Source organism: Cupressus sempervirens, chromosome 10 (genome assembly GCF_028749045.1).
Source record: "Cupressus sempervirens isolate cs-2001-9-10 chromosome 10, ASM2874904v1, whole genome shotgun sequence".
NCBI classification, from domain to species: Eukaryota; Viridiplantae; Streptophyta; class Pinopsida; order Cupressales; family Cupressaceae; genus Cupressus; species Cupressus sempervirens.
The window spans coordinates 367,085,173-367,110,164 of record NC_143127.1 but is presented as its reverse complement, the minus strand read 5'-3'; the positions used below and the strand labels follow the sequence as shown (position 1 = coordinate 367,110,164).

General features: G+C 35.8%; 1 protein-coding gene across 3 annotated transcripts; it reads right to left on the bottom strand.

The window, feature by feature from the left end:
• Positions 1-7,654: 7,654 nt before the first annotated feature.
• Positions 7,655-23,149, bottom strand: LOC149534187 (E3 ubiquitin-protein ligase complex slx8-rfp subunit slx8-like). Of its 3 annotated transcripts, XM_089803495.1 has the most exons (6): positions 22,809-23,149; positions 22,499-22,555; positions 20,527-20,733; positions 19,959-20,040; positions 10,296-10,420; positions 7,655-8,174 (listed from the first exon to the last, which is right to left on the bottom strand). In XM_089803495.1, the coding sequence occupies exons 3-6, from the start codon at positions 20,614-20,616 to the stop codon at positions 7,956-7,958; spliced, it is 516 nt and encodes a 171-aa protein (XP_089659621.1). In that variant the 5' UTR covers positions 20,617-20,733; positions 22,499-22,555; positions 22,809-23,149; the 3' UTR covers positions 7,655-7,955. The 3 variants fall into 3 exon arrangements, with proteins under 3 accessions (XP_089659621.1, XP_089659622.1, XP_089659623.1); XM_089803496.1 differs by lacking the exon at positions 22,499-22,555 and having other exon boundaries at positions 22,809-23,017; XM_089803497.1 differs by lacking the exons at positions 22,499-22,555; positions 22,809-23,149 and adding an exon at positions 22,176-22,325.
• Positions 23,150-24,992: the final 1,843 nt, after the last annotated feature.

Genomic DNA, 24,992 nt, shown 5'->3' with positions numbered 1-24,992 from the left:
AGGGGGGTTGGGAGTAAGAAGACTTTGTGATCTGAATAAAGCCCTCCTTATGAAGATAGGCTAGAGACTGGGAGTAGATAAGATAGACTGGGGTAATATAATGAAAGCTAAATATTTGTCAAATTCCCTTTTCACTTGGAATCTCTTCAATAATGATCTCCTAGGAGGCTCCAAAATCTGGATGAATATTGTCAAGAGTAGAATCTTACTGAGGGAAGGGACAAGGTGGATTGTGGGGAATGGGCATAGTATCAAATTCTGGGAGGATAATTGGATGGGGGGGAAATCGCTAGTCTACAGCAAATTCAAAAGACTAATGGAGTTACTAAAGGAAGACATGGGAAGGAAGGTGGAGGACTATATTGACCAAGGGAGGAAGTGGAAGAAACTATGTAAAGACACTTACTCCCAAGAGGATATTCAGCTTCTTAAGGAATTGGAAATGTTGTTAGGAGCACAAAGACCCCCAATTTTGATCCAGAAGGATACTAGAGTTTGGGACTTAACTCCTAGTGGCAAATTTACAATCAAATCAGCTTACAAACACCTCTTTAGTAAGGATTTATGCCCACCATTATGGAGTAAAGTTTGGATTAGTAATCTACTCCCTAAAAAAAAGAAATTCTGGTGGGCTATTTAGCATGGTAAAATTTTAACTCTTGACAATCTGAAAAGAAGGGGTTTTATATCACAAACCCATGCTATCTCTACAAAGAAAAGGAGGAAAGTATCTCTCACATGTTCCTTAAATGTTAGTACACCTTAAGGATTTGACCTACGATGTGGGAGAAATTTGGTTTGAATTGGGTTCTAAAGGACAACTTATGTCAATTCGTGGAGAACTAGAGTTGTCCCTTCTACCCCCCAAAATTGGTTTTTCTGTGGAGAATTGTTCCACCATATATTTGTTGGCATATATGGAAAGAAAGAAACAATAGAATATTTGAGGAGGTGGGAAAACCTGTGGAGGTGGTTATGGGAATCATGGAGAAATTGTTGAAGGAAAATATAAGGGTAGCCAAATGTAAATTACCGAAGGAAGAACCAAGTAGGCAAAAAGGTCAGATTGCTAAAAAATGGGGTTTTCAAAAGGATTTTTATCTTTTTGATAACTCAGAAGTGTTAAAGAGACAACAAACGAGATGGAAACCACCAACACTAACTCAATTTAAACTAAACTTTGATGGTGCTGCTAGAGGGGGTATAGGAGTGGTAGGCGGAGTGCTGAGAAATGGGAATGGTGATGTGTTGTTAGTCTACTCTAGGAAGGTGGGGGTGGAAGTAATAATTTGGTTGAAGCTATGGCTTTACTTTGGGGGTCTTCAACTAATTAGTAATATGCAAGTTAAGGAAATAACTATAGAAGGGGACTCCAAATTAATTATTGATATGGTGAATGGAGTGTCCCAACCAGGATGGAATATTTGAACTATCATCACGGACATTAGGCAAGAGAATGTCCACCTACAGCACATCTATAGAGAAGGAAATAAGGTGGCCAATGCGGCAGCTGCCGTGGGTTTTGAATTAACAGCAGTCACGTGCTGGAGAAATATGGAAAATCTAAATGAGGATATTAAGTCCTTTATACGTAAGGAAAGAGGGGGCAATATTAATTAATTATGACTACAAAATTTAAGGCTAGGGCCAAATTTGGCAATTTCTTCCTTAGAAAGTCGAAATTCACTAAATTTAATAAAAGTTTTAGGGAAATGAGGAGAAGACGTGGTCGTACAAATGGAAGAATGAATTAATGCAAATTAAGGAAAGTGTCATTTCACCATTATGGTAACATACTGCAGAATTCAAATCACTTCCCCTTTGAAAGTACGAATAATATCATTATTCAGATTGTTAGAGATTTTAGGGGTGTAAAATTATGATGTTAAACATGCACGATTCTCATAATGAATTTGCATGGGATTTTGAAGTGTCTCAAAAACATGCTTGTAAGATTATTTCACTCTTTGCAGAGAGGCCCACGGCTAATAGTATTAACAGTGATATTGAAGACAAGGATATTCATGTGCGCATCACTAAGGTGGGGGAATCGGAAGAAGACGGGGAAGATATGGGTGGAGACTTGAATAGGTTGGAGCCTACAAAAATTGAGAATTCCAAAGACAGGATGGCTATCTGGTTCCTATTAAAGGAGGGGGGATTTCTGCCTTACATGTAGGCAATGGTGGGGTATGACGAGAATTGTGCCCTCCAATTCATTAATGGGTGGAACGATTACAAGGTAACCATAAATGGTATTACTTTTCAAGTAAATGAGGAAGTGATTGCCATAGCCACCGAGCTGTCTATGAAAGGGGGAAAAAATGGAGAAAGGTCACGAAAATGGTAGATGAGGCCAGTATGAGCAATTTTTTTGCGGATGACGAAGAACCAGTGCACTACAGAGGAGGATTTAAGAGGGATAAGTTGCTAGTTCCGTGGGGTGATGTCTACCTGGTGCTCATGAAATACCTTACGCTAGAGGGCAGGTTTGGTGTTTACTACTATTACCACTTTCCCCTCTTGAATCATTTTAGAAATAGGGATTTTATTTCTATCTCATTTTTTCTGCTACATTCTCTAGAGGATATGGTCAGTGATGTTAGGGAGAAGAGGAACAAGGGGCATAACTTCACCATTATTCACCAAGGCCTGATTTTTCGCCTATATCAATTCCATCTTGCCCTTTGCCCCCCTAGGGTGGTGGTGGTTGACAACCAGCACCACCGTCAGAGTTCTCCCCCGAGTACTAGCATTGGTACCATAATTCATACCCCACGACCTTCCCCTAGCCGTGAAAATAAGAAAAAGAAGAAATCTGAAGTGGTTGTGGAACAAAAGGGTAACAAAAAGATTAAAGTTGAAAAATCGGTGGAGGTGGAAGAGGAGGATAGGGAGGAGGAGGGAAGCAGTAAGGGTAGGAGAAGGTCAGGAAGACTTGCTCAATCCCAGGCAAGGCATAAGCAAAAATCTAATAGATTCAGGGTTGAAGAGGTGGAGGAGGAAAGCTCTGAGAATAATGAAAGGGAGAGGGAGGAGGAGAATAACTCTGACTCCAAGAGAGAAAAAGGGAAAGAGGAGGTAGAAAAAAAGTGAGAATTCTGCTGACAATTCTGTTGATAATGCCCAGATGTCTATTGGAAATACTCAGGTGTTGGCTGGAAATGCCATCACTATGGAGACTACCCATGTTTCAGCCAGCTTCACCTCGCAACACATTACCTTCTGTGAAGATAGTAGTAAAGTGGATACCTCCCTCATTACCATTTCCTCCCCAGTCAAGAAAAATACAAGGTTTTTACTAACCCAAAGGTTTTGCAGGATGATAACCAGGCAAAAAAAGCTAAAGAGGAAGTTAAAAAGGAGGGAACTAAAAACAAAGAGAAGGTCGAGGAGCAAAAGGAGGTGATTGCCCAATTGGATCAAAGGGTTAAAACTTTAGAGGAAGGATTCTTCACCTTCTCTAAATTTGCCCTAAAGGTCACTCATGTTGTAGCCACCACCCTCCAATTGCTGGCACAGGAGAAAGAAGAAACGGGGCTGGACATGGAGGATCATAAGCTCCTTTTTAAGTTTCTTGTTGATGATTGGGCTTGGGTTTTATTGGTTGGGAAGGGAAAGGAAAAAAAATTGAGAAATAAGTCTATAGTTTTAAGGGATCATAGGATCCTAGTTGTTTTATGTTATTACGTTGTTACTCGGTTTACTGGTATCTAGCTGTTACTTAGACTTGGGTTGGTCTGACTATGCCAACAGTTTTTATTATGAACTTCAGTAGTATGGTAAACTCTATAGAATTCTACTATAGATTAGTTGTTTCTATTCATAGTAGTATATTGGTTAGTAGTTTGGGTAGAAATATAGTGGTTAAGTTACTTCTTGTTTTGTTTTTGCTTCAGTAATGTTCTCTGTTGGTTTTTGCTAGTGATGTGTTGGTTACCAGCCTTTTGGTTGTAAGGACCAACCCCCTTGTCTTTGGTCGCTTTTATTTTCAAAAACAAAATGGACATTAAAAAGCCTATTATACCAAAGAATTCAACCCCACTATAGATCATGACGAAGAAGCACGCATAGAAGAAAATACTAGATGAGCAAAAATGCTAATAGATCAACTTGGGACTAGTTCTCTCCATTTGAGGTGTGAAACATGAGAATGGGAAAAATGAATGTGTGTATGTTGCAACATTGGAATGGTAGAGATTGGGTGACATTTTATCTTAAAGTGCCCAAAACACAATAAAATTTGTTCGAACTATGTGGATATTTTACAAGTACACAATTTAAGTACTCTATTTAAAGAAACATGGCTAGATAAAACAACAAACCTAGTGATCAAAATTCATTGCATAAGAGTTGATTAAAAGAAAAAGTTACAAAGTGTTTAATACCTTATTCTCATGGGGTGGGTGCTACGTAGTGGGTCCCATTGGCTATTTTGACCTCAAAAACATTATTAAAATCTTCCATTTATTCAATCAATAACATATAGCATCTAGGAAAATGTTACGTTATCTCCTTCATGTTATGGTGCCATGTCTCTATCTTTGGATCACTCACTAGTCATGATAGATGCATGTTTGACGTATAATGACATAAGTGCTAGTATAGCATCATGTGCTAGTATTCCTCAAGTATGATAGTGCCTTGGGTGAGGGTAGGGGTCTAAGTCCATCTAAGGCATCATAATTCTTACTTTTTTTTGGCTAGTGGACCCTCCTTGTGTTGAAAGTGTTTTGCTCAAATTGGTTCACCTTAGTTTGATATGGATTGGAAGCCAGTACTTCCAACTCATCCTAGTGTCTTTGGTAAGAGGATGCAATCTCAGTGTGTGTAAATCATCATCAAGGAATAATCCTCCCTCTCCCTCTTATGTCATTTCATCATGGTGACTTGTTCTACATATCTTAGACTTTTGTTGTAAACTTGCTTGTCCATTGATGAGGTTTTGTGTAGCTGTTCTACATGGTTGAAATTTCCCAATGTCCCTTATGAAGCATTAAATAGTGTGGTTCAAACTAATGATCGAATAGGTCGTTAACAATTTTGATTGGAAAATTATTATGACAAAAATGTAGATGAATAGTTGAGTTAAATTCTACTAATTATTTATTGTTTCAGTCTAATACACAAAAAAAATGTAATATTATTAAAATTTAAAGACATGTTTGGTTTTTAAATGAATAAGCACCTTTCAATCATTTTGGATACATATCACCTAAAACTAAGGTCAATTTCTAAGGACTTTAAGCATTAATCTTTTTCAATTGATCTTGTCAGATGAAGGGTGGCTAGAGCTTTTTTACTATGTCTTCAAAGGCTGGATATTCTTACACAAATGTAGTAGTGTCAAAAACAGACTTGGTTGATAAAAGTTAGAACTATGTTACCTTTTCTAAATAAATTTTCATCACTTTTATTTTGGAGTGTTAGGAGTGTTATTAGTAGTTGAATATTTTTAAGCATATTTAATATTGTCAAAAAGAGATTTGCTTAACAAAAGTTAAAACTATGTTGCCTTCTCTAAGAGCATAAATTTTCATCACTTTTTATTATTAAGAGTGTTCTTAATAGCAGAATATTCTTTTACAGTTCTGTAAGAAGATAAATCTTCATCCCTACTCTTTTATTAAGAGTGTTATTTATATCAAAGATATTATACTTGACAGTTCTGTAAGAAGATACATTTGTATCCCTATTCTTTTATTAAGAGTGTTATTTACAACTGTCCCTGGTATCAATGATGGTGTTTTGAGTAACAAGAAGGATTTTCCTTTTTTTTTAAATATATAATTTATAAGAGAAAAAGAACCCACATTAATAAATGTTATGATACATAAGAAAAGAACCTAGATTAATCATCAACGATGAATATGAATGTTCAATTGTAAAGCGGTGTCCGCGATTTAATAGTGAAGCATAGTGCTAGAGAATTCAAATTTTCTAAAGTCAAAATCCTCAAAACAATATATTACATTGTAATAGCACACCCATAAGCACATAAACGTGCTCAAGTTTTCGAAGTAAATATGATTAGTGATAGAAAGAGACACGGATTTTGTAGCTACCAACCTCAGTTGCTCATGTGGTAAGTAGACCATTCCCATCCACAATTCAATATAGATATTTTATATTTGAGAATCGAAAAATTAAGTGGGATTTCAGCACAATTTTGTAACGAAATGTGCCCATAATTCAATTATGGTCAAAGGGAGGAAGGCATGACCCTTAGAATGGCAGCAATACAAAATATGCCACCTACTAAATTGCATTAAGGTATTAAGGTATTTATTAACATAATCAGATTTCCACAATCCATTAGTATGTGAGCAATGTTTCTGGATTAGATTGTGTGAGCAATGTTTCTGGATTAAGGTATTGCTTTTGAGATCAAATAAACCCAACAACATAAGTAAATATAGAAGGGTTTCCTATGCTTATGTGCATATAACATGTATGTCATCAACGTCTAACTATTTGACTGGTCATCTATACTGATTTTGTTGAGTAAATATTTGTCGACTTTGAAGAAGACACGACCTTCCATAGTCTCACCCAAGGGTCTCTAATAATCTCAAAGAAATAAAATGTGACTATAGATTGATGTGAAATTTGCAATTTATAGATGACTCAAGACTACTATCTAGATTACAATTTCTATTCCAATTACAAATCTAGTACTTGAACAAAACAAGGTGTCCATGTACTTGTTCATAGGGGGGAATAATCCAAGTTGACGGCAGTATCTTGTTTTACAAGATATAATTAGTTATGACTAGTGTTAGCGTGCAAGAGAATTGAATTGAATTGAATTGAGACTATGTTGAATGAAGTGACACTGGGATAAGTTTGAATTGTCCACAAAAACCCCCAAAACAAACTAACAAAGAAAACAAGGACAATTCCATTACAGCCAAGATACCTAGATGAAGCAAGGAAACTAGAAAGGCAAGACAGAATTGTGAAGTAGATCTCAATCAAACAAATCGCCCAATTTCAAGCTTTTAGTTCAATGCCATGTTAGGCAGTCGTGGGACCGTTTCCTTTTAAGCTAGTGAATACATAGGGGCATCAAGCGAAGTCCACATTAGGGCGAAGTGACATGTAATCAAAATGTAATGAAAGACGTCAACAGACAACAGAGCAGGTGGAAAGATCTTTTCATCCAAGCCAGCTAATAAATATGAGAGATTTGATTATCCCTACCCTATGCTAGAGATACAAGTATGTGTCCTTTCATCGCAAAACATTTTTGCTCTAAGAACGCCTTCCTACAGTTTTGCTTCAATAATTTCAGAGATAAAGCTGCCAGAATATTTTGTTACAGAAAATAATTTGTTTATCAGAATGGTTGCTTGAAGAATTTCCTTCTTCCTACAGTTATGCTCCAATGATAGTTACTAGCAAAGGGGAAAAATCATTAGTGCAAAATTGCAAATTACTAGGTTAACAGGATAGTTAAGTGAATAAGTTCATTTCTTCCAATAAGAATATGATCTTTTCTTTAGAACACAACATTCAAATAATATGATTTTATTAATACAAATAAAATCTTGTGATTGGTTAGCCCTTTATTGGTATTTGAAAAATACATTTTCTGAAATTAAAAACATAACTGCTTTTTAACAACACGGAAACTAAATGTATGACAACAAAGTATACAAATGCTGGACTTTGTTCAATGACAAGAATTAAAACATACAAAAATATGAAATAGGTCCTGCCCTTTAATAGTTGCTAGACTTTGTTCAAGATGACAGAAATAAAAACATCAAAAATATCAATCTCCATTGCTTTGGCAGATACATTGCCTAAATTAATTAAATTGCATAGCATAGATAGCATAGGCCACAAATGTGCCCCAAAACGTTTCATCCACTTTTATAGTAGCACTGGTTGACATTCTTTTTGTCTATGTTGATTTCCATCAGAATCACAGAGAATTCAAACTAAGAATGTCAATCGGTGCTGCTAAACAGATAGATGCGATGGATCTTATTGAGTGTAAGTCTAGTTCTGCATGTTGGGCATTTCTTCTGAGACTTGATAGCACTTGTGATACACTTTTTACAGAAAATATGACCACATACAGTTGATGTCTCTTCCTTCATCGCAGACATGCAAATTGCACAGGTAAGTTTGGGTTCTTTTGATTGGATCGGTGCAGCAGCATTTCTCTGCAGATACAATGTTTCAAATGTTAAGTGTGGATTCTAAACTAAACTTCAATTTAATGTTAATATACATTTCTTGAACTGTCATGTCTTACGATTTTATATGAAGTTAATTTTTCTCCAACTCATTTTGTCCTAAATTGCATGTGAATCAAAAGAACATAGACCCGACCATGCAATTATGACTACAAATGGTGACAGTTTGCCTTTCACAAACATTTCAATGGATATGAGAGGGGAGTAAACAAAGAAAATGTAATCCGATGGTGTTTACTTACTGTTAAAGCACTAGGACACATCCACTGGTATTGCCATGATTAGCTCAACTACTGTAATGTGTGCAAGACGTACAGTAGCATCATGGTAAATGGTAAAACCCGTTTAAAACAGAGACGATGCAACATTAAACTAGAAAAGCATATGAGACAACGGTGTAGCTCATCCAGCAAAGAGAACCACCATTACGAGAATTTCAGAAATAGAAAAAGATCCTTGCATGTAATTGACATCTAACAAAAAAACAGTGAAAAACATCAAAAAAATGGAATGAGCAGTGGTCAACTATATACAACAAACCAATCATGGGAGAAACCAAGTAAACAATTTATGGTCTATGTAGATGTTGAACATCAAATCGCTACACAAACCAGAAAATTCACAGAAGACAAAAGTAGCAGAAAAAAGTTTTTTTTGACCTTTTTCCTTTATAGAAAAGCCCATATAGATTTATTTTAAAAAGGACTCTACACTTATATGCACAATGGTAGGCAGTATTCTAATAAATCCTCCAGACCAAATCTAAGATTATACAATATAAAAGCTTCGACTACGAAAATATGTTAGCTATTAATATAAATTATTATTCAATTCACACACTTTAATCTAAATCCTTATTTACACCTACCATATTAGATGTTAGTATTATATCCCATTACCTACTAATACAATACATACGAGACCTGTCCATAAATACAGTTTTATAAAAAGATCAAAATAGAATTTTCAATGACCTTAATCAATATGAATAAAAACTGTAAAACAGAAAACGTCCAAGTGACACTAATGACTGAATAAAAATTGTTAAACAACTGTAAAATGGAAGAAGTCCTCACTAATGACTAAAGAAAAATGGCTCTCAGAACATTGGATCCCTGTGGAAATACACAAACAGATACAAGGGTTCCTTTGTTTCTCATTTTAAATGTTTCCGTGCATTCTTCACTTCTATTTCGTAACAAACTTATATAGATTGCAACATATAGATTTAAGTCTATATATGTGCCAGCATGCTTACATTTAAGGCATAAACAAACAGTGTGGTGCACACATATACAAATTTATGCTTGGTTAAATAAGTTCTAGATGCATGCATATCTATCATTGACATCTCTCTCTCTCTCTCTCTCTCTGTGTATGTATATATATATATATATATATGTATGTATATGTATATGTATGTATGTTTGAAGTATGAATTTTTGGCATGATCTCTTCTTTGGTTAAAAACTGAAGTCTAAAATTGAAAGCAAGCAGAACAAAGTATTTAAATAGAATTTAAGTTTTAAGACAAACTAAGGGAGAGGGCCCAGTAGTTGAGCACCGTAACTACACACCTCAAAATCTCGTGTGGAAATTTCAAATCATTCCCCTTTTTTACACCAGCTTACTTGGCAAAGTCCCCTGCTTATAACTAAGGTTTCACGGCCACAGCAGCATGCCTTTTACCAGGGTGGTCCAAAACAGCCCAAGAATAAGTGAGATCAATGGTTGTACAAAAGGGACACCCATAGTTGTGCAGCTGATGTGGTATCAATAATGGTTGTTGTTTTAAAAATAATGGATACATTTCATTCAATTATGGGTAGTCATCATCATCAATTAACAACTTAAAAGTTGCAGTTATAGGTACAATGTTGGCAGAAAAAACTGAAGATTATGATGGAATCAAGTACTAAATCAATGCTGCTATCACAGGAATTGGACTGTGCTCAGGTGCTAGGTCCTCTCCCCTAGTTTGTTTTCCATTTAATTACTGTTGATAAGTAGAAACTGTTTGCCCGCACAGAATGTAGGCTTAACAAATATAAAATAAAATAAACATTTACAAACAATAATATTATTTACCTTGAAAAAATTTTGATTGTTGTCACCTTTTTCATCAGAAATATCTATTGTGTTGCTAGCAGGAAATCTAAAATGTTTGTGATGCAGACCACGATCTGTCGATGTCCTTTCTGTCCCAGTAGTGCCTGCATTTTGTGTGATTGCATAAAATACAATGTCCATTGATAGGAATAGCAAAAAATAGGATAATAAGCATACATATAAGAATTATAACATTAAAAATATTGTCCTAAAATATACAATAATTAAGCAGAACAGAAGACAAATGAAGATAGTTGAACTCCAGTAGCAAACAATTAGAACCATGCATTAGGACACAGAGAATAAGCTGCTCCACATGCAGAAGAGGAACAACAACAGAGAATAGATAGTACAATTTTTATCTTGATTCTTCAATAATTCTTGGCTGCTTTATACCAAATTCTATCATGATATCAAAGGCATACAACCTTGTCTCTCTCCCTCACCAAAAATTGTTATGGTTATTTTGCTGTTTCTGGTGCATATTGAGAAAAGCATAGTTGCCAATAATGCTTCGCTTTATACAGAAAGCCAATACTATTTGTCTCCATACCAACAATTATGATCAATACTGATGTTCCGAAAAGTAAATGTTTTGCCTTGGCCGACACTTTATTCTCACCATTTTTTCCCAAAAAAAAGTTCTCTTCTGATTTCCAAAATTCTCCTCTATGGAAAGGGTATCTAAATGCAAGGAAAGCAATAGAAGGTTGAGGGCAGCAAAATTGCTAAACTATAAAACGCAATGCCTCAATGGCATCAGTGAAAAAATGCATGCCTTTCTGACCATATAGAAAATTTGAATGTTGTCAAATAATACAACTTGCATGTGGCAAGAAAGATTTTCCTGAATGACATCACTTATCAAAGACAAAGCAATCAGCTGTCAGAAGGGAGTGCTAGACAGCAGAGTACAAAGACTGAGCTGAGTCTGGTCTCATGTCAGTTAAGGTCTTGGCAGCAGGTCTTAGCATGTTTTTGTCGCAAATTTCACTTGTCCCAAGCCATGAATAAGCCAAACATAAATAAATAAATAACAACTATTCTAAACCATACAAGTCAACCATAAACACATTAAAATAAAGTCAACCTTATTTACAACCATTCACAAAAAGAAAACAAACCAAAGAGGAAAAAAAAAAATTAATTGATTTTTTAGGCAAAAAACAGTAAGCATAATTGGCAGTAACTGTTGATTAAATAAAACATGTGGAGGTTTATCGCAGCCTACAGTGGGTCCAAAGGAGTCTACAGTACATTTGAAATATGCTGAGATTACCTATGTTATGTGAAGAGAATATATCATTGACATCTTTGGTTAGAGCTATGCGTGCCTGCCTCATTAAAGATCTCTCTTTTGCTAAGAGGGAGTGTTGAAGTTTGTAGCAGCGATAGAGATTCTTATTCTGCTCTTATAAAATAGAAATATGTTTGTTATAACCGTTATGGTCACCTTCATTTGAAAGAGACATTTGTGAGAATATTTGAGTTAATATTATATAAAAAGACGTGGCATACGCCATGCAAAGAGGCATGCATATGGAAATGTGAAGTGTTAATGTGTAGAAATATGAAGGGTCTTATTTTTGGGAATCAAAGAGACCACCGTGTGAAAGATGAAGAGACTTGTGCAATCTATATATGTTTTGCTTGGTATATTCTAAATCAATTAAGTGAAATTGTACTATTAACATTTCTTGATCAATAAAAGAGAGATTTTGCTGCTGTGGCTGGGTTTTTCCCTTCAAGTGGAAGGGTTTTCCCAAAGTAAATGTTTTGCATCTTTTGTGTATTGTTTATGCAGTTTTATTGCTGTTTAACTCTATTTTTGGGCTGAAACATTTTTTAAAACAGGATACAAACCAATATAGTATTAGAGTATTTGAACATCATGTATTTCTTACACAGCAATATGATCTGAATCAGTTTTTCAATTTTTATCTCTAATCTGTTGAGACAGTTTAGGAAAAGAGGGAGGAAGACGAATCACAAGAAGAGGGAGGATGAGGCAGCTAAGAACAGTTTCATAAGCCTTCAAAAAAATTATCTAGGTCCGAGGGAGTGGGTGCCTCCCTTGGAAAACAATGAAGATTGTTTCATGGAGTGTCGGGGAAATATTGTCCCCTGACAAGAGGTGCTTAATAAAGTGTGGTATGGAAATGACACAGGCAAATATTTTCATTTTTCAAGGAACAAAAATTCAATCAGAGTCTTCTGAAGGGGTAAGTAAATTTTTTATTCAATGGAAGTGCTCTTTTATGGATGTGGCTGGTCAGGCTGGAGGTTTGGCAGTATTTTGGAATCCAGATATGGTGGAAGTATAAGTGACTGAAACTAATCCACATTGGATGTTTTGTAGGGTGATACATAGAATAGAATTGTCTGTTTTTTCCCTTTTTAAAAATTTAAAGTTTATGGGGCAATTAAGAATGAAGACAAAAAGAGTGTTTGGAGTTGTATTTTGGATAGGAAACTTGTAGTTTGTGGCAATGTCATTCTGAGATTTCAATGCAGTTTAATGTCCATCAGAGAAAAAAGGAGGAATCGGTGCTAATATAAGAGCTATGAATGATTTTCGGAATTTCATAATAAGCATTGAAGTAGTGGACTGTACCCCTAAAAGTGGTGAATTTGCATGGACTATTAGAAGGGCAGGCTCCACCAATATTGCAGAAAGACTCGACAGTTTTCTCTTTGGCTTCGAATGGTTGAAGAGCTGAATAATCAGTAAATTTTTATTGATCAATTTTCAGCCTTGGATTTCCGCTAGTGCTGGATTTGAAGGAAGTACCACATTTGCTAGGCCCGTTAAAAGATTGGTGGAAGGAGAGTGATTCTTTCAAAGGCACTTCCTCGTTCTGCTTTGCTAAGAGACTTGGTGTACTGAAAGTGACGGGCTGGGAACAGAAATTAAAAATATGGAATGTCGAGGTTTTAAGAAAGTGTTTACAGAGGAGAGAATTGAAGATGAATTGGAATCATTGAATCTGTTGGTGATTGGGAGAGCAATTTTCAAAGAAGACTACCATAGGAAGGAGTTGAAACAGGAACACATGGAGATTCTAAAAGGACAAGATCTATTGGAAGGTAAAAGCATGTGAAAACTAATTGAAGGATGGTGATCTTAATACAAAAAATTCCATGCATCTGTGAAATGCACAAGGGATAGAAACTGGATTTCAAGAATAGAAGATATGGACAAGTCCTAAATGAGGAGGAGATAAAAGGGGAACCAGTATCCTTTATTCAATCTCTGTTGTCCTGCAACTCAAAAGTGGCAGATCCAAGATGTCAAAATCTGGCAGAACTGATTCCAATTTTGATCTCTCAGGAAGACAACAAATTCCTTCTTGGAGTTTTGCCTTCAAAAATTAAAGCAGCAACCTTTGCATTAGAGGAAGATAAGTCTACGTGCCTGGATGGCTTTCCAGCCAACTTTTACCAAAATTGCTGGCATTTTATGGGCAGAGACATCATGATGGTGGCGGAGGATTTTCAAGTCAAACAACGGTTTGTAAAAGCCATAGCTGCAAATCCCAAATAAGACTTCTGCAAAAACTTTGGTGATTATAGCCAAATTTCGTTGTGTAATGCCATCTAGAGAATCTTGGCTTAAGCATTAGCCAATAGAATGAAGAGTGCCCTGCACAAAATCATTTTGGATGAACAAGTGGCTTTGTACCTGGCAGAGAAATTATCAAAAGCATCATTTTAACCAATGAGGTGGCCCATTCAATGAGCTTGAGTAGACAAAAAGGTATGATCATCAAACTTGATGTAAGGTGTATGATAGAGTTGATTGGTCTTTCTGAAAGAGATAATGAGAAGATCTGGTTTCGCGGACAAATGGATAAAATTGATTAAGTGGTGCATTTAATAGGCAAGATTTTCTATAATAATCAATGTCTCTTTGTGTGGTTTTTTCAGAAGTCAAAATGGGATACGTAAGGGAGACCCTCTATCCACATTCATGTTTGTAATTGTGGCAGAGGCTTTGGGAAGGTGAATCAACTTAATGAGGAGAGATGGTAGATGGAAAGGGATTGAAGTGGCAGATGGAATCCATACCACTCACTCCCAATTTGCTGATGGCACTACGCTTTTTGCTAAAGCATTAGTGAGGGAGGTCAGGCTGGTCAAACAAGTTTTGGAGGAACATGAGGAGAGTTCTGGCGAATTTATAAATTTAGATAAATCATTTGTAATCTTTTTCAATGCGAGCAGAATGGAACAGCCATGTTTTATAGAGATCTAGGGCTTCAGTGTAGATAAAATCTTCCCTAAAAATATCTAGGAGTTACCTTTGTGGGAGGAGATTGTAAGACAATTCATTGGGAAAAGATTTTTTTTCACACTAGAGGAAAAATTGGTCTATGGAAGTTGTCTTGGGCTGGCAAGATTTCATTAATTAAATTGGTCCTGTCAGCAGTTCCCATTTACATTATGTCATGTTTCAGGCCACGGCAAAAGCAGCAGGGATTTTAGAGTTTGTAATGAAGCAGTTTCTGTGGGCTGACAGCGTAGTAGGGGAAAAGAAAAAGTTTCATTTAATTGGATGGGATAAGGTGGGTCTTCTAAGGTGTCTAGGAGAACAGGTATTAAAAGGATGGTGAAGCAAAACTTGGTTATGGGGGCAAAGCTGGTTTGGAAAACATAAAAAGAGACTAATAAATTATGGTCCAGAATCAGTAAGGGAAAATATCTGGATTTGGGAGAATGTGAGAGAATTTTGACTATAGCAAACCTAACGGGTGGCTCAGCAATTTGGAAATTAATGACAGATAACAAGAACATTATTACAGATAATTTGTCATGGAAGATTGGGTATCATTGGAAGGCAAAATGTGGACAAACTCCTGGAACAGGGAAAAACCATAGGAGAGATACGAGGCTTGCCGGAGTGGATTGAAGAATTAGAAAAAGTGGTGGCTTCCTTTGTGGCAGATTATGTGTCCAAGTAAATGATCTGTTTGACAAATGGTTGGATGTATCCACACACATCCGGGTACAACAAAGGGAAAGGGTGTTCTAGCTTGTCAATAACAAAAAATCGAATCGTCAGAAAAGGAAAATGAAGTGATTTGGACGGGCAGCATCTAGAGACTACTCAGCAAAAATGGTATATTGGATTCAAAATGAGCAACATGTGACCGGTGAGTGGCCTAGCAAGCTATGCTGGAATAAATTTGTCCTGCCTAAAGCAGGGGCATTTTTGTGGATTGTCTTGCATAACAAAATCTTCAAAGCTGACAAGCTGCAAAAGCTGGGTGTGGAGGGCCCTAGCACATGTCATCTTTGTAAAGAGGTGTGCGAAACAGCTAACCATATGCTTTATACTTGTGACTATGCGAATAAGGTTTGAAATTGGTTAATGGAATCTCTAGATTGTTATGATGTCAGACCAGCATCAATTCAAGACTTCCTTATCAGTTGCCAATGCAGAGGGAGCGGATGTACGATAAGTGACATTTGGATGTCTACCCCTTCATTACTGGTATGACATCTATGGAAAGAAAGAAATGGGAGGATATCTGAAAGGAAAGAATTGGGAAGCAAAGATTTGATTGAGATGATTATTGTGGCTATTTGTGAAGTGTCAAACACCAATCAGGTGGGGGAATAACAATAAGTTTTTCTCTTCTTGGGATCAAAACATTCCAAATAGATGGAAGCTTCTTCAATCCACGGGAAGCTTAGTTCCCAAAAGAGGAAATGAAAAGAAATTGGTGAACTGGTGTTTACCAGAGCAGGGGTTTGTAAAACTAAATTCTGACAGGACAGCAAAGGGTAATCCTGGACATGCTGGAGCAGGTTGTATCATTAGGGATGACAAGGGGTTATTTTTATGGGCGTTATCCAAGAGAATTGATCAAGCTTCTAATAATGATGCTGAGATGGGGGCATTGGCAAGCGGAATACACCTTTGTTTACAGAACCGATATAGGAGAGTCCAAATAGAAGAGGACTCGTTGGTTTGTATTAATGTTGTGAATAAAGACGAGGCACAGAGCTGGAAAATCAGAAGATGGGTCAAACAGATTATAATATTATTATCTGAGTTTGATGCATATAGATTAAGTCATTTCTACAGAGAGGCGAACAGAGTGCAGATAAATTGGCCAATATAGGAGTCTTTCAAATCGAGGAAACCAAAATTGTTGAAGGCAATTTTCTGACACAGGATGAGAAGCAGCAGCAAGGGTTTCAAATAAGCAACTAAAAGATAACCAGCAAGCAGAGGATAGAAGGAAAAGAGCTTTAATGCAGGGCAGTTTCATCCTTCCTTTTTTTTTCCAATATTTTTCAAAGTTTGAAGCATGAAATGTCTAAGAAAATTGTTTGTGTTTTTTCAGTTTAAAGTTGTATTCAATCTCGAATACACATGAACAGCGGTAAGGATGACAGTAGCAATCAGAATGAAGTGGAAGTAGGTGGTGGAAACGCAAGTGCAAGCATTGAGGCTGGCAGTGGACAGCAACCAAGCCCATATATGAACCTTCAACAATCATAGAAAAATATACAACAGGCCCTTTCAACAATAAAAAACATCTTCTCCAATATGTTACACCCAAGGATAAAAAGCAAAAATATCAGGTGGGAGATTACGTTGTGGGATTGTCATGTTTGTTTGATAGATTTTAGAGGCAGCTGTACTACAAGGGTGAACAATCATCTATGCCTATATCCACAATTGGTACTAGTCAAGTTGGCACAAAAGGAAAGGAGAAGATGAGTAGTGGTGACAAGGGAGCATTGATTGTAGCTATGTTTAATGTGCAAGCCAATGCAGCTGCAGATTTTTTTGGCCAATTGTGGTATTGATCAAGAAGCCTATTGGCACTTTCAATGGTCTCCTCAATGGTCTCCCCTCTTTATACGGTGGTAGTTTGACCTCGTCATAAAGAATCTTTATTTATATAACAATTGTGCAATGGTTTGACCACTTTGATCAATAATCTTCAGTCATATCAATGAGAGCAAATCTTTACAGTGGTGTTCCTTACTCTAGGATGGATCAAGCTCTTTTATATAAATCAATATTCTTGCTTGACAGCATAATTGGTGGAAATTTTTGCAGCATTTGGTTCCTTTATATTACAGCAGAAAGTACTATAGTGAGCTAATTTTCCAAGGCATAATGAAGTTATATTAATTTCATACATGTAAAGCCTTCTCAAATTTGCAATATGAGGTGGCTTTAGGTTACTGCATTGCATTGGTTGTAATGCCTTGTAAGTTGGTATTGCTGTGTGTTTGTGAGCATGTCATTGGGTTAGCTGGTTGGATCTCTGGCATGAAGGGACAATTAATATTGATATAAGACTTGAAACCCTTACATGGAGAGAGTTGCTTTCAAAAATTGTTTGCTTTCTGTTTTTACTTACAAAAACCCAACAACATTCAGGTTTCTTAGATCCATTTTACACAATAATAGTTTGGGGATATCAAGTCTGCCACACTCTAAAGTCTCCATCACAGAGGATTTCATCTCCAAATTACCACAAACTATCTCAGCTGCTGCAAAAGAGAATCTGGAAAATTCACTTGTTGTCTAGATAGTTTTGTAATATCATTAATCTGAACTAGAGTTGGAGAAAAGGATTAAAAGAGAAATCATGTTGGTGGGGCATGTTGTTCAATTGCATGAAAATGAGTTTCCAACTAGTTTGCCTAAATGTTTTTGAATTTTTTGTATTTCAAAATTTAAAATTTTCAAAAATCTAGTGTTCACTTAATTGCATTCGAGTCTTGAAGAATTTTGAATTTTTTTTCACAAATACACTTGCTCTTTCAACTCCCTCATTAATCAAGTGATTTGCTTTGATAATATTAACTCTCCAACTCTTGGAAGGACTTATAATACATATAAACAGCATGCTTGGCCAAATGATAGAGGTAATTCATAGTAGGGACCCTAGTATGGCATTTTTAGCGAGGAGCATATCCTAGTCATTTTAACACAATAGTAAAATAATATGACCACTACAATACAAACTCAGCAGTATGCTAGCCAAATAAGGGATGAAATTCATATTTGGACCTAAAATGGATTTTCTATGAGGAGCATACCTTGCAATTTTAACACAATGATGGAACACCATGAATATGCTTCTTTGTATGGAGGTCTGTGTTCTCAATCCCAAATGGTGTGCACCAAGGGCAAGGACAGTTCATCCCAAAGTTAAAGAGGTAAAAAAAGACTGTAGGAACTTCAGAACATATATAGCACTATGAAAGTGTCCAATCTTTTATAGAGCAGTGGATCATTTATTATTGTCATCAGGTGACACATTCACCAAACCAAAGGCCATGCCATATAGCACTACATTAGTTTAAATGACCCAATCAAATGGTGGGCATGGCACGAACAGGATGCGATGTATTTGTGTGGATACCATGAACACGCTTCTTTGTATGGAAGTCTGTGTACTCAATCCCAAATGGCGTGCACCAAGGGCAGGGGCAGTTCATCACAGAGTTAAAGAGGTAAAAAAGGACTGTGTAGGAACTTCGGAATATATATAGCACTAGGAAGGTGTCCAATCTTTTAGAGCAGTGGATCATTTATTTTTGTCATCAGGGTGACACATTCACCAAACCAAAGGCCATGCCAAATAGCACTACATTAGTTAAAAATGACCCAATCAAATGGTGGGCATGGCACAAGCAGGATGCAACATATTGGTGAATGCTTGCCACTCATCCACCTCCTTTCACAAGTTACCAATTCCTAAAAGACATTGTTCTACATAAAATTTCATTCAATTTGGTAAGAGGGGTGAGTTTGTCTACCAACATGCAAATAAGCTAATAATCATCATGCATATTTCATCATGACTTCTAGATCGACAAACACCTAAGAATCCTCAAACTCGAAAGGACCTGCCTAAAGAATATGACATTAAATACAAATATGATATGATACTCATATAAGAAGATAACCTTTCTTATAGCAAACTATGGTTGAAAATAAGTACAAAACAACATCATGCTATAGGCAAGGAGAGCACAAAAACTTCTCCAAAAAAGTCAAATGGTTGTGAAAAGATAATTAAAGGTTTTAAATTGACTGTATGAAAAAATAGCAAAGAATACAGTCCAAGAAAATATGATGTAATGGTAATGGATGCCTGACAAATAATTCTTTCCACAATAAGGAATCCTATTAATTTATTATTCCAGCAAACATGTAGCAAGGCTGTGTTGTGTTAATTAAATGCAAACCACAATCAAGAATCTTAGGAATTCAGTCCAAGCTAACTCTACACCATGTCAAAAACAGTCCGCAACTTAAAAATCTACCAAGGTAAAAATATTTAAAGAGCGCCTGAATCAGAAAGTAAACTAACCCTGTTCTAATGATTTTACAAGAATATATTAGATTTCACTCAAGAGGTCACACCAAAGTCATGATCTATAAGAATAAATGCTTGACAACATTAACTTGATTTCTGTTTGAAGGTAAGGAAGTACTAAAACAACATAACACAAGCACCATAATACTCTACAGATATGCTACAGCATTAATTCACTTTTGGTCAAAACTTAAACTCCTCTGAACAGCCAATAAAGTCTGCAACACCCTACAAGCCTTCAGGAACTTCATAGAAACAAGTAATAGAAAAGTTATCATAGAAGTACCGGCAAGGCCAAGTCGGAGCTCCAAATCTTCTTCCCTTATAACTGGTTCATGAACATTTTGCACAGAAATAGGATTTCTTGCCTGTTGATAATAAATTTGAGTAAATAACAGACTGTAATGTGATACTAATCAAAATCAACTTTGTATAATCTAAAACATACAAGATGTGATACTAGTCAAAATCAACTTTGCATAATCTAAAACATACAAGATGTTTATGCTAGAGTAACATGACACATAACAAATATCAGAAAAAAACATATCAATTAGACACGATAATTCATTACAATGATTACCTATCATTAGGATAAACCATGGTTAAATCTTAGTCAATACAGACTGATTTAACTTGCTACAGCTAACATCTATAGAATGTTGACTAAGATGGAGGCAAACTCCAATGACCAGATATGATAGAATTGAAGCAGTATAGAATCATAGATCTAACAAAGAAAGACTCCCCACATAAAAACAAGTAAACACAGACACACAATGCCATGTCACTTTGTTTTATCTTAAAACAAATAAATTTTGGGCCTACTAAAAAAAAATGCTTAGGTAGCATACCAGATTGAACGGCCTTGAAGTTGACATTACAACATCGTCGTCGTCGTCGTCATCATCATCCAAAACAAATATGGGGAGATTTGAGCCCATTCTCCAATTGATTGCCAATGTGGCTTAAGTGACTTTGACTGCCCCCAACCTCAATTCCACTATACAATTGTCCTTTGTCCTCAAATCATTCATGACAGTGTTGTTACTTGATCATTGCTACAGAGATTCAACCAAAAAAGTCTCAAATTTGTCTCCCATAAACTTGCAGAGCAATAAACATGAAAAACATGTGAACTCAAATAGCACAAAAATTGACAACAGAATCCACATTTCGAAACACCACTCAAAGCAAAATCAAAAAATAATCTCACAAATTAGAAACCTTGCAAGAAAGAGAATACCTAAGACAGCAAAAGAAATTCACCTGCCAACCTCAAAATATTGAACCATCTCAATGTATTCCTGATAATTTCTAATGGAAAATCAATAAACTTAGAAGGCTTGAAAATGTAAGAATTGTACACATGGTTTTCAAAATTCTTGCTGACATATCTGCATGTCATCTTTTAAATTACTTGGTGAGAGTTTGTTTTTGGGTCTGACATCCATTTACAAGTTACAACATGTCTGTTAATGTTCTTACAATTTCAACTTGCAGAGAAACTGCTCCAACTAAAGGAACTCCACTCCAATTGCACTAAATATCATAACACACACTGTGGACTGGAATGTCACCTGGGAGAATTAAACCTGTATCTCTGACATGAAAGCCCTATGGACCAACAAATTGAGCTCAACCTCCCAGATGGTAAAAGTGCACATCAATCACCAATTAATTTGATATTCAGCACTACTTCATCTCATTATCAATGTCCATAGTCTACTACTGTTAAAATTGGAATTTACAAAGCCACAAGGAAAATTTATTAATTTCTTTAAATTTGAAAAGAAACCCACTTATTAGATCACTGTCAAATATACACTGCCTTTTCCTGAGGCATTTGCATAAGATAAAAATGTGATTGATTTAGAAGTGCTCTAACGTACCACTAACTTGCAGCTCAATGGACCAAAGGACACAAAACTTGCATTGTAAGATATAATCTTCAAATAGAAATGCATAACAAATAAAGCATCCCCCCTGTAGAAATTTACAAACCTTGACAGTTTACTAGAGCTTTACTTGATGAGCTAATAGTAGTTTTGAGAGAAATTTCAAACCAAGATGCCTAACACCCCATTAGAGTGACCAAATCAGGTGATTCTAGTAAAACTTAAGGCAAGACGGAAGTTGTCTAAGAGTTCGAGCAGTAATAAATATGGGCAACACTCATTAGCATGATTTTGAAACTTCATAAATCCTCAAAAAGTACCCCAACTTCCAAGCTAAGTCAGACATAGTGAGTCCAGCATTGAGAATTCCTCAATAAAACACCAGAAATGAAAAGGAAAGTACAGGTATAATCTGTTAATCTTCTGCTCTTGTTCATTTAACATCTAAATTCTTACATACTCAGGGAAAATACAGAAAGTATTACTGCTTATTGGAATAATTTTACAAATTTATCTGATTCTAATAAACTTTTGTCTAATTTTGATTGAGTTTCAACAGACTTAATTCTACGAACACTATTACTAAAGTTTTGACAAATTCTGACCCCAAAATAAGTTTCCTGAGTTCAAGATGTTAGTCACCGCCTCAAAGCAAGCATGCCTAGTCCAAGTCGAATCAAAATCTTGATGCTATGCAACTTCAGAAGCGCGTATCTCGGATTTCAACCCGCCTCACAAGGTGTCAGCGCATAAAACTAGCAGAACAAAAGTTACCCCACACCATTTTTAAATGCATAAAAAACAAGAAAACCCACACTGGAAATGATTGACAGACAATTGAAGGGAAAAATAAGAGAATTAGGTGCGCAAAAATAGCTTGTCAAATAACAATATTGCCTGCATGATCCCGGACATAGTCAATACCAACCTGTAGTCGATAGTTTCACCCGAATAAATTCGCCAATGCAAACCCTAAGAACAAACCCTGAAATGACAGAAACAGAGGCTCATCGCAAACCCAATCAACCGAGAAAAAGAACACGAGATCAAGAAAAACATACAAAGTTGATTTCAGAAGCAATCTGTGTAAAACTTATGTCATCTATAACAAGCAAATCCTTTAACCAACAGCCGCATTAAGCATCCAATTTAAAGCACCGGTCTTAAACCCTTAAAAAAACGCAATGGGCTCGGGCATTGCAACTTACACCAAAGAAACGTGTTAGAAGCCATTATACCTGATGAGAAGAAGATTGAATTGATCAGAGAACAACATGAACATGATGAATGTAGGGCAAAGTAGAAATCTAGTAGCGCTCCATGGCAGAGCATATGCTGAACGACAAAAAGATTGTGTCCCTAAACGCCTTTTAAACTGTGGCCGTCCTCGCCCATCCGAGATTGGGAAGAGCAACGGATGTCCATTTCTCTGTTTTGATTTTCCAACGCCAATATCGCCAAGAAATTTTTTTATTTCTCGAGACTTAAAGTCAAATCGTGGCAGCTTTTTCTCTCTATTTTCGGGCCATGTACAAACACAATCTGGGATTCCACAATAATAATGTGATTGGGTCCATCCAAGAGAGCTTTGTGCGTGCTGGACTTTTAAAAAGCTTTTTCTTCCCTTTGTTACCCGCCAAAAAAAATAAAGTGATAATTTTAAAAATATTTTTTTACAAAAGTCTGGATTGGAAAAAAAAATTGCTCAAAGGAAGGCTAGAAAAGGAAAAAAAAATATTATTATTGATTTTTATTTTTTTAACAATTAAGATTTCAGGAATTTTTTAAGTTATGGAGGCATGATTTTGATCTTTTTTTAAAGTGTTTTATATTCATCAAGTTGTGATCTTTATTGGGTTCTTCTTAGTCAAGCATACTTCTTATTGAAGGTTGTCTCTATTTGTGATCTTTGGGGAGCTCTTAAGGGAGCTATACAACTGATCTTAACCTTTTGAAGTGTTATTATCTATATTCCCCAAGATGTGATCCTAGGTACCCTCTTAGTGAGCTATATAACTAATTCTTGTAAAGTGTTATCTCTATCACATGTGATGTTTAAAGACTTTTAATGAGTCATATAACTCAGAACAAGTAACTATCTACAAACTCTTTGCATTTTGGAGCAGACCATTACTCACCAAGTCGTGTGATAGCCTCGTACTAATTCATGTAACTAATTTCTTTTTTGTCTAAAGTGTTAAATCTATTTATTCACCAAGATGTGATCCATTGAACCATACACCTTTACTCATCGCTAACTCTCAACAAACAAAGAAGTTTGGATTGTATTATTTTAACGTAATAAGAGAAGCTTGCTAAATAAGAAAATATTGTTTTATTGATTGATTGTTATTGTGAGTAATTGTCTACATACTAATGAAATTAATATATTTTTATTTAAAATTCGAATTTAAGAAAAATATTATTTCTCAAAATAATTAAATAATTATCTCAATTTTAATCTTTTAGAATGTGAATCTTTAATAGACTCTTAATGAATTTCATCACTGACACAAATAATTATGACATTTTGAACTAATCGCTATAATCTTAATATAAATATTCTATATTTTCTTCTAATCAAATTGTTATGCTAATTAAGCCGAGAGGCTTTCCACAGTGACAACAATCTTCGATGTAAACATTGTGCCTTTTTCAAAAAAATGGTGGCCAGATAAATATTTAGTGTAGGAGTTGGAAAAATAAAAAATAATGCATCGAATAAGACACACAAAAGAATAATGCATCAAATAGGATAGGTGTTAGGAATAAGGTGTCTCAACCTTGTATAATTCCTATTCTTATTATTATTTGTTTTGTAAAATGTATTTTTGCAAATAATATGTAAATGTGAGTGTACATGTCTAGTTGGCATGTTGATCACTTACATGTGTCGGCATCTTCAAGTGTGTGAAGGAGATCATGGCTGAAATGGTTATGACGGATTCCTATGACGCGTAAGAGCTATTTAAGGAATGAGCTATGACAGGTGTAAGAGCATCTTATGACATGAGGCCTATTTGGGCACCCAAGAATGAGTGGTTGGTGTGTGTAAGAGAATATGCCAAAAATAGGTTGGTATGATGGATTCCCTTACACTTCTCTTGTGACCGCTATTTTTGGCGGATTCTATGACACGCTGTCATTGCCTATTCAAGGGATGGATGCCCTTTTCTTGGTATTGGATGTACATGTGGCATTGTGCATGTTTCTTGGTGGTTGAGCCATAAAAAATGCCCAACTCCATTATGGACATGTTGTTGGGTCTTAAGATGTTCATAAAATGGGTATTGCATGTTGTAATGCAATAGAGAGTGCAAGTGAGAGATGAGAAGTTATTTGTACAGGGTTATGCTGCCAGATTTTCTCTAGAATGGAGCAAGATGTAAATCTCCATGTGAAGGCTGAAAATGTATTGTAAT